The sequence below is a fragment of the Bubalus bubalis genome, chromosome 15 (assembly GCF_019923935.1).
Source record: "Bubalus bubalis isolate 160015118507 breed Murrah chromosome 15, NDDB_SH_1, whole genome shotgun sequence".
Taxonomy (NCBI): Eukaryota; Metazoa; Chordata; class Mammalia; order Artiodactyla; family Bovidae; genus Bubalus; species Bubalus bubalis.
This window is the reverse complement of record NC_059171.1, coordinates 21,633,241-21,651,072: the sequence shown is the minus strand read 5'-3', so window position 1 is coordinate 21,651,072 and position 17,832 is coordinate 21,633,241. Positions and strand designations below refer to the sequence as shown.

Genomic DNA, 17,832 nt, shown 5'->3' with positions numbered 1-17,832 from the left:
TTAATTTATAAATTATCCCAATAAAAGATAAATTTTTCCAGATGGATTTTAGAAAATAAAGTTTACATTGTTTTCAATAGACAAATCTTAAATACAAGTATACAGAGAGCTGAAAATAAAAGGATTGAGAAAGTTATACCGTACCAAAAAAAAAAAAAAGCAGCTGCAGCAAGAGTAACATCAAAGCATATCTTAAGGAAAAAGTATTCCTAAGAGAGGCATTATGTAATGATACAATTATCAGTCTATTAGGAAAAAAATATAACAATTCTAGTTTTGTAGGCACCTAATAACATATCCTGAAAATATATATAACAAATAGTGACAAATCACGGGTGGGGGTTTTAATATACCTCTCAATAACTGATGAAGTAATCAGATGAAAAATCAAGAAAAAAAACCCAGAATATTTGAAAAATGAAGTTAATAAACCCAATAAACAACATATGTTGAACACATACCAAACTATGACAAGATAAACATTCTTTTAAAGAACAATTACCAAAATTGATTACATACTACACCATAAAGCAAACAGTTAATGTTAAAGACTGAAATTATTCAAAGTGAATACTCCTACAAGATGGTTATTATGCTCAATTTCAATGTTTTACAAAATCCTAGAAAATCCCTAAAGTTTGAAAATTTAACAATATATTCCTAAAAAATCTACAGGTAAATGAAAGTACAATAATATCACACCACATTAAAAATTATCTATGTATCCTTCTGAAGAGATGATGAGAAACAAATGAAACTTAAAGGAAAAGTTTCCTATTAAGGAGAACTTAAGTAGGAAAACGGAGAAGGCAGTGGCACCCCACTCCTGTACTCTTGCCTGGAAAATCCTATGGACAGAGGAGCCTGGTAGGCTGCAGTCCATGGGGTTGCTAAGAGTCAGACACGACTGAGCAACTTCACTTTCACTTTTCACTTTCACGCACTGGAGACAGCAATGGCAACCCACTCCAGTGTTCTTGCCTGAAGAATCCCAGGGACGGGGGAGCCTGGTGGGCTGCCGTCTATGGGATCACACAGAGTCGGACACGATTGAAGTGACTTAGCAGCAGTAAATAGGAAAAAAAAATGGAAAAGAAAAGAAATATACAGCCTAAAAAGTAAACAAACAAAAAGTTTACTGTTTGAAAGACTAGTAGAATTGATAGTGCATCAGCAAATCTGACCAAGAACAATAAAAGGAAAAGGAACAAATTACCAATATAAGGGAAAAGAGGACATGACTACAAACTCAATAGACATTAAATAGACAATAAGATGCTATTATGAACAAATTTAATGCAAATTTTTTTTTCAAAATTGGAGAAATATTCAAATTCCAAGAAGAATCCAACCTAACAAACCTGACACAAGAAAACATAAAATTTTGAATAGTTTTAAATCTAGTACAGAAACTGAAAATGTAATTCAGCACCTACAAAGAAATTGCCAACCCTGGTAACATAAATGGTGAATACTTCTAAACATGTACAGGAAAAAAATACCAATAATATACACATTCTTTCAAGCAACAGAAAATGAGGAAGAATTTATGAAGCCAGAGAAGCGCTGAAATAAAAGCTCAACAAGGACATTACAAAAAAGGAAAATGAAAGACATCAAATAAAAAAAGAAGTAAAATTTCCTAATATTTTGTATGAACCCAGCAGCAGAATATGGATAACAAAAGCAAATAAGTTGTTATAAAAAGAAAGAAAACTCTTCTCCCTTCTCTCTCTGTCAGGAATACAGATGCAAAAATTCTACACATATTAACAAACTGAATCCAGAGACAGATAAAATGATAATGCATCATGAGATACTTGGGTTTATTAAAGGAATGCAAGATAACTTTAACATTTAAAATCAATACAATTTACCAATTAGTAGAACAAGACTATATATCATATATTTATATCCACATACACAGAAAAAAACTGATATAATTCAAATCCATTCATGATTAAAACTTTTCATTCAACCAGGAATTAAATAGAACTTCCAGAATCTCCAAAAGTAGCATAAAAATCTTATGAAAATATCAAGAAATATAAATGTAATATAAATATAAATAATCCCAAAGAAAAATGAGCAAGAAATTTGACTATATTCTCCATAAAAGAAGATATCTAAATAGTCAATTAACCTAAGAAAAGGCTATTAGAGAAATGCAAATTATAGCCACAGTGAGGTAATACTACACACCCACCTGAATGAGTGAATGAAAAGAACTAAAAATACCAAATATAAAGTAAGCATATAGGAAAACTCAAACCCTCATTCACTGCTGTAAGAAGTATACATTTGGATAGTTTGGGGAAACTGTAACACAGTATCTACAGCAATTGAATATATGTACAGCCTCTTACCTACCTACTCTATTACTAGGTATATCCAGAGCAAAAATGAACACATGTGATTACCAAAAGGCATGTGCAATAAGCACTCTCAGGAACAGTCAAAATCTGAAAGCAAACTGTCAATCAATTGTAGGCTTTTTTAATTAAATAAACAATTTAATTCCCCAAACTAGTGATTTTAACTAAATACCTTCACATTATAACCTTCTTAGAAGGCTGCTAATAAACAATAGTGTATCAAAATTTGTAAATAGTTTAAATCACACTTTAAAGCCAAGATAAGCAATTCCTTTGTATAGTTATTACCTCTGACCAAAGCATAAAAATTCACTTAGACAAATAGCTTTCATAACCAACCTAAAAATAAGATATATTGGTGTATACTTATAGAAATAAATTGCATATGGCAATGAAAATGATAAACAACTTCAGTTATATGCAACAATATTTATGACTCATACAACATAGTGGTAATGGAAAAAGTCACATACTATATATGTGATACAATATATAAATACATTGTGTAATCTCGTTTCTACAAAATTCATATATGTGTGAGTATTCCATTTATATGAAATTAAAAATAAGTGAAAGTATTCTGTCATATGTTATCTTGACAGTGGGAATAATTACTGGAAGAGAGCAGAAGAGAGGCTGGAAAGATGCAGATGATATTTTATTTCTTGATGTGGATGTTAGTTACATGCTGTGGCTTCTTAGTCAAAATTGATCCATGAGTATATTTACAATTTACACATGTTTCTATATGAATTCTATACATCAGTAAAAAGTCTACATAAAGAGGTAGAGTTCTAGATTTATGGACACAGTGGAGGAAGGGGAAGGTAGGACGAATTGAGAGAGTAGCACTGAAATATATATATTACCATGTGTAAAACAGATAGCTAACAGGAAGTTCTGTGACAACCTAGAGGGGTGGGATGGGGTGGGAGATGGGAAGGAGGTTCAAGAAGGAGGGCACATATGTATACCTGTCGCTGATTCATGTTTATGTATGGCAGAAACCGACACAACATTTTAAAGCAATTATCCTCGAATTAAAAATAAAAATGTAGAGTTTTGCTTCTTAGAATAATTGGGTAGCTTATATCAAACTAACTCTGTCAGTAATAATTCTAAATTCTGGAAAAATATTTTAATACAAAACTATTCAAAGATAGCAGAGAACAAACTCAGGCAGAAATTGGCAATATGAGCCTTGAAATAAAAGAAAGAAAGTGAAAGTTACTCAGCCGTGTCCAACTCTTTGTGACCCCATGGAGTATAGTTCATGGAATTCTCCAGGCCAGAATACTTGAGTGGGTAGCCTATCCCTTCTCCAGGGGATCTTTCCAACCCAGGGATCGAACTGGGGTCTTCTGCATTGCAGGAGGATTCTTTACCAGCTGAGCTACAGGGAAGCCCAAGAAAAGGACCTATTTAACCAGTTTTCTCTTAATGGCCTTCCCCATAAGGTTCACTGCAGAGAAATTACAGATCAGCAAAATACTTCAGTCTTACAAGGCTGAGAAGCCAGAAATCAGAATTCAGAATTGTGAGAGCAGCTGTGATTGTACAGAAATCCTGGAATGGAGGGAGCCAGAGAAGGAGGAGACCAAAAACTTACACTTAATGGTCCCCAAAATTCTTGCCTAAAATTATAAACTGCAGAGAGAAAAACAAGAAGAAACCTAGCAGAAAGCCACAGTCGAAAGGCTAAACGGTCTGCAAGATTTCAGCAACGCCCTGATGTATAGGAAATGGAGTTTGGAGTTTAAATCCTATTAATTATAGGTTTTGGCCAAATTTTGAACTCTGTCTAGAGTTCAGAACTTAGACATAAGAACAACAAATTAGACTAAGGATTATAACTTAGAACTATGCAAAGGATCAAAATAGAACAAAAATAAAAATGAAACACATCTTCAATTGATTTTAAGTGATACTTTAGTAATTTCACTGTCTGCTAAAATAAAACACAATATTCTTCAAAATTCAGTCTCTAAAGTATATTAAACACAATGTCCAGTACACAAAACATTAGTAGATATATAAAACATACAGAATGTGATCCCTAGGCAAAGAAAGAAAGAAAAATATTAATAAGCCCACATAAGACTAAGATGTTGGAATTAGTATACTTTAAAATAAATACTATATAGAGCTTGATGGCTGGATGGCATCACCGACTCAATGGATATGAGTTTGGGTAAACTCTGGGAGTTGGTGATCGACAGGGAGGCCTGGCGTGCTGTGATTCATGGGGTCGCAAAGAGTCAGACACGACTAAGCGACTGAACTAATAGATAGCTTAAAGAATTTATAGTATTATACATATAGATATAAATTATATATTATATCACTTATGTATTTATATCCACATATGTGTATATATAATATAATCCTATAAATTCTTTAATATATCGACATACACCTACACATGGGCTTCACAGGTGGCTCAGTGGTAAAGAATCTGCCTGCCAATGCAGGAGATGCAGGTTCCATCCCTGGGTGGGGAAGATCCCCTGGAGAAGGAAAGGGCCTTCAGCAGTATCCATACTGCTCCAGTATCCTTGCCTGGGAAATCCCATGGACAGAGGAGCCTGGTGGGCTACAGTCCAAGGGGCTGCAAAGAGTCTGACATGACTTAGAGACTAAGCAAGCACACATCTGTCCACACACATTTGTTTGTACATACATATACACATATAATAAAACAAGGGGAACAGGAAAGATACAGTAACATCTAAGAAAACCAAATGTAAAATTTAAAATGAAAAATATAATGTATTTAATAAGATAATTCACAGAATTTTTTTTTCTGGAAAATTGAACACTGTAGAACGAAATATCAGTCAACTTGAAGATAAGTAAATAAAAATAATCAAAACTGAGGAAGAGAGGAAAAAATTATAAAACAACAACAGCATAGACTCAGCAACCTAAGAAAAACTGTCAAAAGATTTTATATATGTAACCCCATCCAAAAAGGAGAGCAGGGAGGCAACTGGGTGCAGAACTGAAAGAAATATTGACCCCAATGCCCCCAAAATAGTTGGAATCCTGAAAAACTTTAATTATAAGGTCATGTCTCTTTTATCTAATACCTTTCAACAGTATCGTTTTAGTTCTAGCTCTATGATTTGTTTGCATTCACTTTTCCATGAAGACTTGTGGTCATGAAGGTAAATAAAACTATGGTAGATATAATGTTTTCTTCTTTAAAGAGTGAAAGAGGTTTAACATTTGAGACATCAAAGAGAAGAATCTGGTTATTATGAGAGAAAAATAAGAATGAAGTACCAAATTAAAGAAAACTCTGATTGGATCTTTATGGTTCAAATTGTGATGAGAATAAGATGTTAATAATGTTATTTGTTATAAGATGTTATTTCTCAAGAAATAAATAAGTAAAGGAAGATTTTTACCTTAAGATACTATAAAACTTTAAATAAATAAGAGTAAAGAATATAACAATAAAATGTAAATATCAAAATATATTTTCCAATCTCTTTATGTTTCAAGAAAGTTATGAATAGTTTCTCATCAATGAATCAAAAATAAAATAATGTGAGTATGTGAGCTATTTTGCCAACCTCATTTCTCTATTGATGCATTTTAATTATTTGAGCTTGTAGCTTCAGTCTTGCTGACATATTTTTAAAGATGCTTAGTTAATCACTCTTTGAAATATCTACTGCTCTCTTCCCCATTCTTTGGTGTTATCAAAATAACAATGTCTGTGAAGGGAGTGCTCAACAGTAGCCTGAAGAAAAAGTGTTGTAAGAAATGTTAATTCCTTATCATTAAAGTTTTGACTCCTGACAGCCTACTTTCATTAGACTTTTGAACAACAAGCATGTAACCATTGCTATAAATTTTCTAAAACACAACATTCTTATTTTGCAACATGCAGGGATACTGGTATAAAAGGTCATCTATTTCAAATACTTTCACCAATCATTTGTGAAATCACTTAAAGCTTACAATCAAAGTTGTCTGGACAGCATCTCAAAAACATTTTTTCAGACTATTTAAACTAACTACAAATGCATGACACAATTATTTTTAGAAGAGCTTTCAGATTTTTAAAAATATATTATTAAATGATAAATTACTAATATCTTCTTAATGAGATACTGCTTTGAATAATCTGAATCTACAAATTTAAAATAGAAAATCATCAGAGGAAAGAACAGAATCCCAACATTACCATTTATTCACTTTAAATAACAACAAATGTCCAGGTACATTTAATAAACTAATAGCTTCAGAATGCTATTCATAAGCTTCAGAGATTGAATTACCAAAACTTTTATTATATGGATGTAGGGAATAAATAAGGGGTTATTATACATTTTTGATGGCTAGTTATTCATACATATGTGCCTGCGTGCTCAGTCCCTTCAGTTGTGTCAGACTCCATGTGACCCTATGGACTATAGCCTGCCAGGCTCCTCTGTCCATATGATTCTCCAGGCAAGAATACTGGAGCAAGTTGCCATGCCCTCCTCCAGAGCATCTTCCCAACCCAAGAATCGAACCCATCTCTCCTGTGTCTCGATCATTACAGGCAGATTCTTTATCCACTGAGCCACCTGGGAAGCCCATTCATACATGTATGTTCCCTCAAATAAGTTAATCATATGATCTTTGACAATTTAAACATACTTGTAAATAATTTCCATATAAACCTTTCCATGGAGAAAAAACCTAAAGGAGGTTCTATTCATCAATAAAATCTTAAAATAATTAATATACTTACTTACTAATACCCTAACTTGAACCTGTCATTGATGAGCAACATACACTTAGCCAATGGTAATATCTTTAACTTTCTGACTACCCCTGAGTATTATCTCCTAATCTTCCTTTAACACACCATTTTTACCAATCTTTATGCCTACACATTGCTAGTAAATTATAATAAAATTTTAATGTAAAACACCAAATTCAGTCATATATTCAAATATTGAAAATTAATTTTATTAGAAGTTAATTGATAGTGGCGAGACTCATACAGTACAACATGGAGTTATTATTTCACCCAGGGGTTAATTTAATATTATTAATGATTACTCAACAGAAGAGCCATTGTAAGGATGGAAAATATTAATATCTGCAAAATTGATTAAATTAATTTCAAGAATATCCATGATTTATACAGATAACTAGAAAGTCCTCTATTATCATACCTCACATACACTATTCTTAGCTAGGGAGGGAAAAAATTAAAATTATTCATAGATTTAAGAGTTTCAGATACTAAGAGTCATCAAACCTACTCTTTATTGCAATAACAACTCGAGTAAAGAGAGAAGGGGCCAGTGCTGCAAGAAAGGGCAATAGAAGCTAGCATTAATAGCCTATAAACCTAATCTACAGGAGTTAGTACAAAATGAATTATACTAGCAACCTTCATGTATAACTCATCATCCTACATTGTGATTTCGAGACAATGTACTGAGTAGATTACAGGGTCAGAAAGAGCAGACACTCTAAATTTAGTCAACATAAATTTCATGATAATGTAGTTACAACAAACAATGTTGTGATGACAACTGCAAATAAAGGTGTGGGTGTTCACTCCGGGGGGAACTGAGAAAAGTGAGTGCTGCAAAAGAAGTGTTAAATTAATCCCCTCCAAGGGTAAGAGGTTGTATCTAATGCAAATAAAATTTCAGTAATTAGAGCATTTTAAAAAGAAGTTAATACACATCTCTATGCTTTCCTATGATTAATTATTCCATAAAGTCAATGCTTTGCTCTAATTCTCTACTCAACAAACAACCTTCTGATATGTAATTTAGCCCTCTATGCATCAAAAAGGCTGTGATTCATTTATACAAGTTATTTGTTATATGGTCAAGTGTCTTTACCACGATTGATGTCATGATGACACAGCATTTATGCTTATAAATTTGTACTTCTGAAATTTAGTTAATCTCAATCAGTTCTCCATTACTTGACAAAAAAGTTGCTAAACCTGAAATGCGATGGCTCCATGAATACTATCCAAAGCAAAAAGCATCCACTTCACCTATCACAAAGATTCATCAGAAAAAAACAAATAAACTTGAGCTGCAAGATCAACAAACCAACAATGCCATTTTCCATCTTCAATGCAGAAAATATTTCTAAGTTTCCTTTAAGATTCTCTGAATAATCTATTTTATAGTTTGGACTGTGCATAATTCAGGATAAAATGCAAACGCTGTTAACAACAACAATAATATCAGTTTGTACTTCTGACATTAACTCTTAGAACTGTCCTGTGACATATTATTCCCATTTTCTAAGTGAAGAAAGTGAAACAGAGAGAGATGACCTACCTCAAGTCATACAATAGTTAAACGAGAGAATTAAAACTTAAAGTTTATCTGAGTAATGTTCATAGACATGGTTTCAACCACTATGCTATACTTTTATCCTACATATTCCTAAAATATTTGGCTTAATGCAGGTAGAAATCATAATTTCAGATATCTACAGCTACATGACCAAATTCTACTACACTAACTATTTCATTTCTATATTTTAGATTCTAAGAGGCAAAGTTAAAACACGGTGAAGTTTTAACACAGTGAAGCGCAGTGTGTCATGCTGCGATACGTGAATACAACATGCATTCAGTTAAGTGTATCAGTTTAAAAGCTTTAAAAACAGCTGTGAAAACACTAATAGATACCTGTTAATACCCATAATGGTATCCTTAAATTCTCTGTCATATATATCATTCAAGATGTTTCAATAAATTTATGAAAAATTTTACTGAAAACTTACTTTGCAGCCTCCGTGTTGGGCTCTCTCCATGGAGTTGTCGTCGTGGCATATATGGTGAAGGATGGGGAAGTGGCAATGAAGAAACATCATGAGTCTGAAGTTTGTACCAATGTGGCTCATCATCTAATAATGCTGTTTCTAATTCAATTAAAATCTACAAAGCCAAGAGACAAAGCATTGTCATAGGACAATAATATAGAAATTCTCTTAAATGATTTCATTATAATAGTAATGTTGTTAGGTCAAAAGCAAGGTTATGCAATAGAATTGCCCATATGCTTGACACTAGTTAAATATATAAATATTTATAACTTATTGATTTAATAGCTTTATATACCTAAGACATTTATTTGTAGATCTTCGAACTACTGGAGGCTGTAGCAGACCCTCTACTAGAGGCTGTTAAATATGACATTGATGAGATGTTTGGACGGCATCACCGACTCAATGGACATGAGTTTGGGTAAACTCTGGGAGTTGGTGATGGACAGGGAGGCCTGACATGTTGCAGTCCATGGGGTTGCAAAGAGTAGGACGACTAAGCAACTGAACTGAACTGAAAGAGAACTTATTACTAAATGTCGGTAATTATAACTAATATATGTATACTGTTTTATGGTTTAAAAAGCATTTCACTTACATTCATTAGCTTAATCTTTACAAATTCTGAAACAGGGATATAAAAACAAATTAGAAATGCTTACTGTGTGTTAAGAACCATGTCATACATTATCTTAATTCTTGGGTAAAAACTACTAGGTTGGTCTTATTAGTCAACTTTTTACAGATAAGCATACCAAGGTTGAAAAAGATTAAAAAACTTGTTTAAGTCTGCATTGCTGGTAAGTGAAAGAGATGCATTATAAATCAAAGACTGTCTTACTTAGAACTTGGTTTAATGTATCATGATACTAAGGATTCAAAACAGGAAAGAAAAAAAATATGGATTTTTAAGTGGCTCAGCAGTAAAGAATCTGCCTGCAATGCAGGAGATACATGAGACATGGGTTCAATCCCTTGGTTGGGAAGATTCCCTTGGAATAGGAAATGGAACCCGCTCCAGAATTCTTGCCTGGAAAATTCCATGGACAGAGGAGACTGGCAGGCTACCAGTCTATGGAGTTGCAAAGAGTCGGACACAACTAAGCACACAACCACATAACGTCATCACATATTATAACACGAATATGTAATAAATTTGAAAAGGAAGTCAGTCCATAGAAATAAATGATTCTTTTTATTATCTTTCAAAGTCATGCAAATACGACAAGGTCTGTGTCTAAGGATATGAGAACTGTTATATAATAATAAATCACTATATAGCTATGGGAGGTAAAAACGTAAAACAACTAAGGTATTCTTCATTCTTCCTAAACTGTCCCTAGTCATTTTCAAAATTATAGGCATGTGTTTTAAATGGTTACACACACACACACATACACACACACACACACACACACACACACATTTAATCCTCACTCTAGCCCTTCTCACTCTACTGAAGAGGAAACTAAAGCACAAATATATTAAATAACTTGCTCAAGTACCAAAGTCAGGAAGTAGCAATGTCAGGAATGCACAACCAGGGAGCAGAAGCTAGTCTCTGATTCTAGCAATTATGCTCCCCTTCTTTCCAACTCTTTGATTCCTTAGCTAACAACATTCAGTTCAATATTTCTATGGATTGTTGTTTTACCCATGATATTACCATTTAATTCACTCAGGAAAATCAACCATGCTGAAAAAAGCTGAAAGCAGTTATCTTAGTATGTTAATGGTGGGAGAATTGCCTCTCATCTGTTCCCTTCAATTTATCCTTTACCTTTCACATAGAAATATTTTCTCAAGTATAAAGGAAATTAAGTCATGCTCTTTCCAACCTGTCATTTGTTCCCATTATCTACAGGATAAAATCCAGCCTCTTAATATGATACATGAATGGATACAATCAGACGTCAGTTTAGCTTTCAAGTCTAATTTCTTACCACATTCCTTTCAAATTTCAATGCAGTTGTCCAAGAACCCCATAACTCTAGTATCCTGTATTCCCTCTGACTTTGCTAAATTCTAGTTTCTTTGTGGAGCCTTCCCTGGACCACCTACTTCCCCTTCCCTGCACAGCAATTTTGTACTCCTACTGCACTTTCCCATAGAACATCTGTCATGCTATGTTATAATTGTTCATTCTCTTATATGTATTCTAGTGGATTATAAATTCTTTAAAGAGAGGAATATACCTTGTCTGCCTTTGAAACCTCAGTCCCTAAATTTATCCATTTATCCATGGATAAATGATTGAATTACTATTGGTACAACTGGTTTAGTAAACTAAAACGATATACAAATACTATAAAAGCATCAATAAGTTTTTTTCTTAAAACAGCAGCTAAATTCATTCTGTTAAATTATGTTTACTTTCTCAGGTATTCAAAATATAATATTTTACTGATAGTCATATAAGCAAAAGTATTCCGGATAACATGAATAGTCTAAGCTTTAAAATAGTTCCAGATACCTCTCCTAAAAATTCACTTTCTTCCTCTCGAACTCGAGCTTGATCCCAAAGGGTAATCTCCAGCATTCGTTCCCGAAATTCTCTTCGGTGGACTGGAGAATAAATGAATGTTTGGTTCCATTTGGGCTCCAAAGTTTTCTTCACTGTTTTAGTTCTTCTCTTGTTTTTGTCACTATGAAGAAAACAAGAATATATGAACTTACATAAACCTTCATTTTAACTTTTTCCCTAAAATGTATTAATTTAAAATTTCGCAGTAAAGAAGTGAAGTTTTCCCATAAATTTGTCATATATTAAAAATATTGTAATCTTCAAAATTACTATTGAAATGTATAAGGCACATCATTATGTAACTTTGATTTAATAACAGACTATTACAATAAATATGAAAATTTTCCATGATAAATAATTAAAAACAGTCTTTCACAAATTCTAAATAAAACCAGACTAAAGAATCTTTAACTCTCATTTTTTTTAACACAGTGCCCTACTAGAAACCTTTAAAATGGAAATCAACCTATTGGCTACATACACTATTACTTTTAATATTTATACATATGCAAATTCTATACACAGTATTTGCAACCAATATACTATTCACTTAAACTATAGAAATTCTTTGTACAATAAATCTAATAAATTGTTATGTTCATGTCTTTATCTCCATGCAGTTAAGCAATGAGCAATTGTAATTACATATTCTCAAATTATTTTCTTATATATACACACTTGCTCATTTGACATTTATAGGTCTTTATAAACATAGTAAAACTATTTCTGTGTGAGGTAGCCGCTATAGTCTGGGCTGGAAATGCAAGTTGGCCATCCTGATGGACAGAACTTCCAGTTCAGAGGCTTTCGTACTTTTTTCTGCTGCATATTTCTATCAAATTAATGTTTTTGATTATGCATTCCATTATACACACATATATTTATAAATTATATGCATGTATTACTATACTGTTATACTAATATATTGCATTCATTGGTAAATATACAAAAATAGGAATCAAAAATAGATGAAAATAAAAATACAAACATTTCTTTCTGAACTCCAATGAATTGTTTGATACATTCCCTGGGTACATCCATTCTTTTTGGAGATCACTACTCTAGCTTATTAGGGAGGATCAATGGCTGAATAGGAACAAAGAAAATCATCAAGGAAAGCAATGTTAAGCTATCAGAAGAGGCTATTTGAAGTGAGAAGTGCCAATGAACAGAAAGTAGAACTGTATTAACTTCTTCAAATTCTTTCAGCACAGCACACTTCTAAGAGTATTGGGAAACAGGAAGCAGTTTGAACTAAGAAGGGATAGAGTGCCTCTAAATGAGGGAGTCTTTGTGACTCCTCCTAGCTGAAAGCAGAGCTTGCTGTTTAATACAAGGGCTTTCCACGGTGTGAGTGGTAAAGAATCCTCCTGCCAACGCAGGGGATGCAAGAGATTTGACTTAATGAATCAAAAGCATGTATTTAATGTGGCCATTTAAAAGCAATGTGTCTGTATTAATTTCTATGGTTTCCCTAGGAAAATAACTTTGGAAACCCATGTAGGAAATCTTATCTCCATTCAAATTTATGAAAAAGAAGTGGCGCTGTAAATTAGAACAACTAAATAATAGAGAAATAATGACAAGGACTATGATTTATGACTGTCACTTCCTCCTTCCAAAACTTTAACAAATATTTATAAAGCATCTACTTTATATTCTATCCATAAAAGAATGAATTATAACACCCTGTCAGAAATAAATATTCCTTCCACCAACATCAGAAAGAAAATATTTAGATGGAACCTTGCCATCTAATCCAAGAATGGTTTATACTGCTTCCTACGACCTGTGGCTTTTCTTCCAAAAAACAAATAATTCAAACTAAAAGCACAGTCCTTTATTCATGTGTAAAAACTTACGTCAACAGAATAAAAAAGGTTGAGATGATAAAGTAGCTATGTGAGTTAACCAGAGAATTCTGTTTTCCACTACGGATAAAATCCTGACACAACTCTATTAATAAAGTGAGCAACAAACTTGCCTAAATATTCTTCAAATTCCTGATATCTGACAAGAAAACTCAGCTGAGAGATAATCTGAGAAAAAATTTCAAAACTTTCTCAATTTTTTGCTGTTGAGAAAAGATAAAAATTCTATATTGGGGAATACAAAGGAGTCTTTAAAGGAACTTTTTCATCCATCTGAGCTCTGTCTGCTCAGAAAGTGGGGAGAGGCATGAAAAATAAACTAAAACTAAACAATCAACAAAAAAAACAAATAATCTGAGAGACTTTTATCATCTTCAAAAACAAGCATTTTTCTTCAGAGCTCTGAATAAACAGAAACATGTTGAAGTGAAGTGAAAGTCGTGTCTGACTCTTGCAACCTCACGGACTATGTCCATGGAATTCTCCAGGCCAGAATACTGGAGTGGGTGGCCTTTCCTTTCTTCAGGGGATCTTCCCAACCCAGGGATTGAACCCAGGTCTCCCACATCACAGGCAGATTCTTTACCAGCTGAGCCACAAGGGAAGGTGAAGAATATTGGATTGGGTAGCCTATCCCTTCTCCAGTGGATCTTCCCGACCCAGGAATCGAACCGGGTTCTCCTGCATTGCAGGCGGATTCTTTACCAACTGAGCTATGACTTGTTATGTGCTTGCTTAAAAGCATATGTGGGAATGCACAATTTTCTGCAAGTTTTTATGATGGCAATCTAAGGATGCTTAGACTAGTAAACTCACTGCACTCTTAGAAGCAAAGTAACGTGGCCTCCCTGTGAGATGGTAGATAATATGGCTGTGACATCTGTCATCCAACTGAAGTTTTAAGTTGGATTTACCATTTTAGCTATTGCATATCCTCATCTTCCCTTGCAGTTCAAAGTGTATCCCTCCCCAAAAGACAATCTAAGTTGTTACAGAACAATCTTCTCTAAGTAAACTTTATAAGATAAAATCATACAGCAGACAGTTTCTAATAGTTTAGGAGGCTGTGGCAACCTCACATATTTTCTGAATAATTTTACTAATTTTTTTTCCAAAATAGGTATCAAAGTGTAAGGCCTTTGTTAACTGCCTACTTGTTATTTTCTTTGTTGAGGCTATTCTTCAGATGATAGTGTGGCATCAATACTGATGACTTTAAGTTAAACCAAATAAGAGAGTGTGCAGAAGTATACAAATATGTTTAAAATCACATCTGTACCTGGCCACTTCCATCCTGAGAAAAATGATCAGACCAGCCCTAGAAACCAGGGATGCAGAACAGCTAGGGAAGGGAAATTAGTGTACTACTTTTTTCCTTTTTCATGATGTTTATTGAATAATTTCTTTCACTTGGCATGTGTTTGAAATTAAGAATGATTAGATGATTTTTGACAAGCTATTTCTCTATCCTGGTTTCTCTATTTAAATCAGGGTAGATTAATAACATGCATACTGATCAGCATGGACACAAAGTAAATGACACTTTAGGAAGCTAAATCTTGGCCCAATGGTAGAGATTCCTTGATGATATGGGTAATTAAATATAAAGCATGTTCATTAATTTTACAGAATGTAGAGAAATAATATATTAGTAAGAGAAAGTAGAAATTGTAGAGGAACATGATGAATATCCTTTAGTACCATTTCCAGCTTTTTGTCTCTGTAGTTTGTTTAAAATGTATTTGATTTAAAGGTGCACAATTCTTAATGAATTTTATAAGTAAAAACATACTTTAAGAAGCAATCCACACAATATAAAATTGATATAGAATAAAATCATCTATATTATAAACATTTGAAATGGGTTTAAAAACAATCTCAAAGTATTTACTGTCACTGTTTTGATTCCTAGGAATCATTATGCCTATGTTAAACTTTATAAGTATCTAACTGGTATGATATTTAAAAATAAATGACACAAAATCAAAACACACCCTACTATTAACATTTCTCAACTGTTTTCAAGAATATTTACTTTTGTTTCATATCCTTACCTTCTGTCTGGAAGAAAGTAAATTTTAACATAAGGATTCCTTGGCCTTCCATCTTCCCTGGAAGGGAGGTCTTTTGCTCCCAAAATTGTAACTATTAATTGGTGACCAACCTTGTCAAACCACAGTTTTATCTGAAAAGCAAAAATATTTATTTATCAGCTTAACCATTTACTAATATAACAGAATGCTTACATTCCCAACCTTTGGCCCATTCTCTTATCCTGATATTAGCACAGAATATAAACTTCACTTAGTAAATTGCAGTTAACTTAAAAGGATATGCTATAATAACTTCAATGAATGGAGAGTTTAATTCAGATATTTTACTTTGACAAATCTCTTGAAATTTTTATAATCTAATTTGATAGTTTATTAACATGCACATAATTACATTGCTATAATAAGGACTTTATATAGGATTCTTCTCTGTCTACATTTATGCAGGAATCACTGTAGTTCATTTTGGTTCCCCTACAATACTGAGTTCAGAATAAGTGCTCAAAATGAACTGAACAGATAAGTTGCTCATATGGCATTCATGGGAATATTTTCAGCAAATGTTTTATGTTATATCACAGCAAAGATCTTTCAAAGATTATAAGTAACTAGGAATTACTAGAAGACTTGTAAACAGACTGCTTAAATTTGTATTTAAAACTATAATAAATTCATCTTTTAAAGTTTTTTATACATAGTCTCTTTTTCATTTGTGAAGCAAATGTATTCATCCTTAGAATAAAAGGGTATATTTTATAATTCAAGATGAGAAAATTAGAATAATTTGCCTGTGCCATAATGAGGGATTAGATCTTCACATCCAGCTGTTGAATTCATTAGACTTAACGACTGTCACCTCCCACACACAGCTCCCACTCCCACACCTAGCGATGATGACTATGATCCTCATTTCCATTTGGTTCAGAATTTAGCACATCCCTGGCCACTATCTTCAAACTGAAACTGAATTGGAAATTTGGAGCTTGGGGAAAAGTTTTGTTTACATAATATGCATATTTTATTTTCAATGGTTTGATTTTTTCCTTTTAATTTGGATGCACAATGTTTGCAGCAGCTTGGAAGACTTAAATACATATCTCATGTCAGTCCTTTCCTCTCCGCTCCAAAGCAGACAGTCAGGGCTGGGCCAAGCTCTAGGCTATATACATAAGACCATCCACATAAAAAAAATATACAGATAAATATATATATGATACGTTAGCAGTTCAGTTCCAATTTTAACATGGTGTTCTTGAGTCCCTCACTTCATATCCTAAGAGATGAGAGGCCAAGCAAGAATTTTGAGTCAGAAGACTAAGGACCCAGAAAAGTATATAAAATAATTTATACACTTTTTTTTGGTTAAATGAAATTAGTCCTCTTATAAGAATAATTATTAGAAATGTTTAAATTTTACAAATGGTAATACTACTCTTTATATTAAGTCCTTATATTTAATGTAGGTATTATTATCTTGAGGCTCTACAACAAAAAGTTTTTTGAATTGACTTGCTAAGTACAGACCCTAGTCAAGTGGTTTTCAAACTGTGGTTCATGAAACTCCTGCCACAGTATTATCTGACTCATCTGTTTAAAAGTTACAAATTCCTGTGGCCCACCTTTCAGCTACAGAACCAGAATGGGGCCCAGAAAATTTGCATTTTAACAAATCCTCAGGTGATTCTCATTTCCATTAAAGCTTGAGAACCACTGCATTAGACTAGGGAAGCAACAACCTGGAAAAAAACATCTGATATTTAAGTTAAAAAAAAAAGAGTTCAGCACCTGAAATTAACTGGAACATTCTAAACTATACTCCAATATAAAATTTTTAGAAATTACTATTAAAAAAAGAAAAAAAAACAAAGATATAGATGAGAATAGATGGAAAAAAGAGACATTCAGGCAAAAGATACGAGTGGGAAGAAAAAAGTAGGAAATACAAGTGTTTCATACATGAGATGAAACAGATGTCAGAAAGATTCGAAGTTCCTCTAAGTTTGTGACCAAATCACACTAACTTTCTATATTCTTTATTTTCTATAGCAATAAGAGCTATGGCTTTATTTTCCATGAGGTTAAAAATCCTTCTTGGAGCATCATGACATCAATATTAGACACTTCAAAAAAGAAAAAAACTTCTGAAAGGCTACAAAATTGTTTTCCAATAAACAGTGCATTTAAATAACAAAGAAAAATAATAA

The 17,832-nt window shown here is 32.9% G+C and overlaps 1 protein-coding gene across 18 annotated transcripts in view; it reads right to left on the bottom strand.

The window, feature by feature from the left end:
- Positions 1-17,832, bottom strand: part of RIMS2 (regulating synaptic membrane exocytosis 2) — a 539,581-nt gene that overhangs the window by 192,143 nt on the left and 329,606 nt on the right. For all 18 annotated transcript variants that reach the window (XM_006053914.4, XM_006053915.4, XM_025265138.3 and 15 more), the window contains 3 exons: positions 15,632-15,762; positions 11,656-11,827; positions 9,141-9,294 (listed from right to left, as the gene is read on the bottom strand). In XM_006053914.4, the coding sequence (XP_006053976.2) occupies positions 9,141-9,294; positions 11,656-11,827; positions 15,632-15,762 (457 nt within the window). The remainder of the gene's footprint in view (positions 1-9,140; positions 9,295-11,655; positions 11,828-15,631; positions 15,763-17,832) is intronic.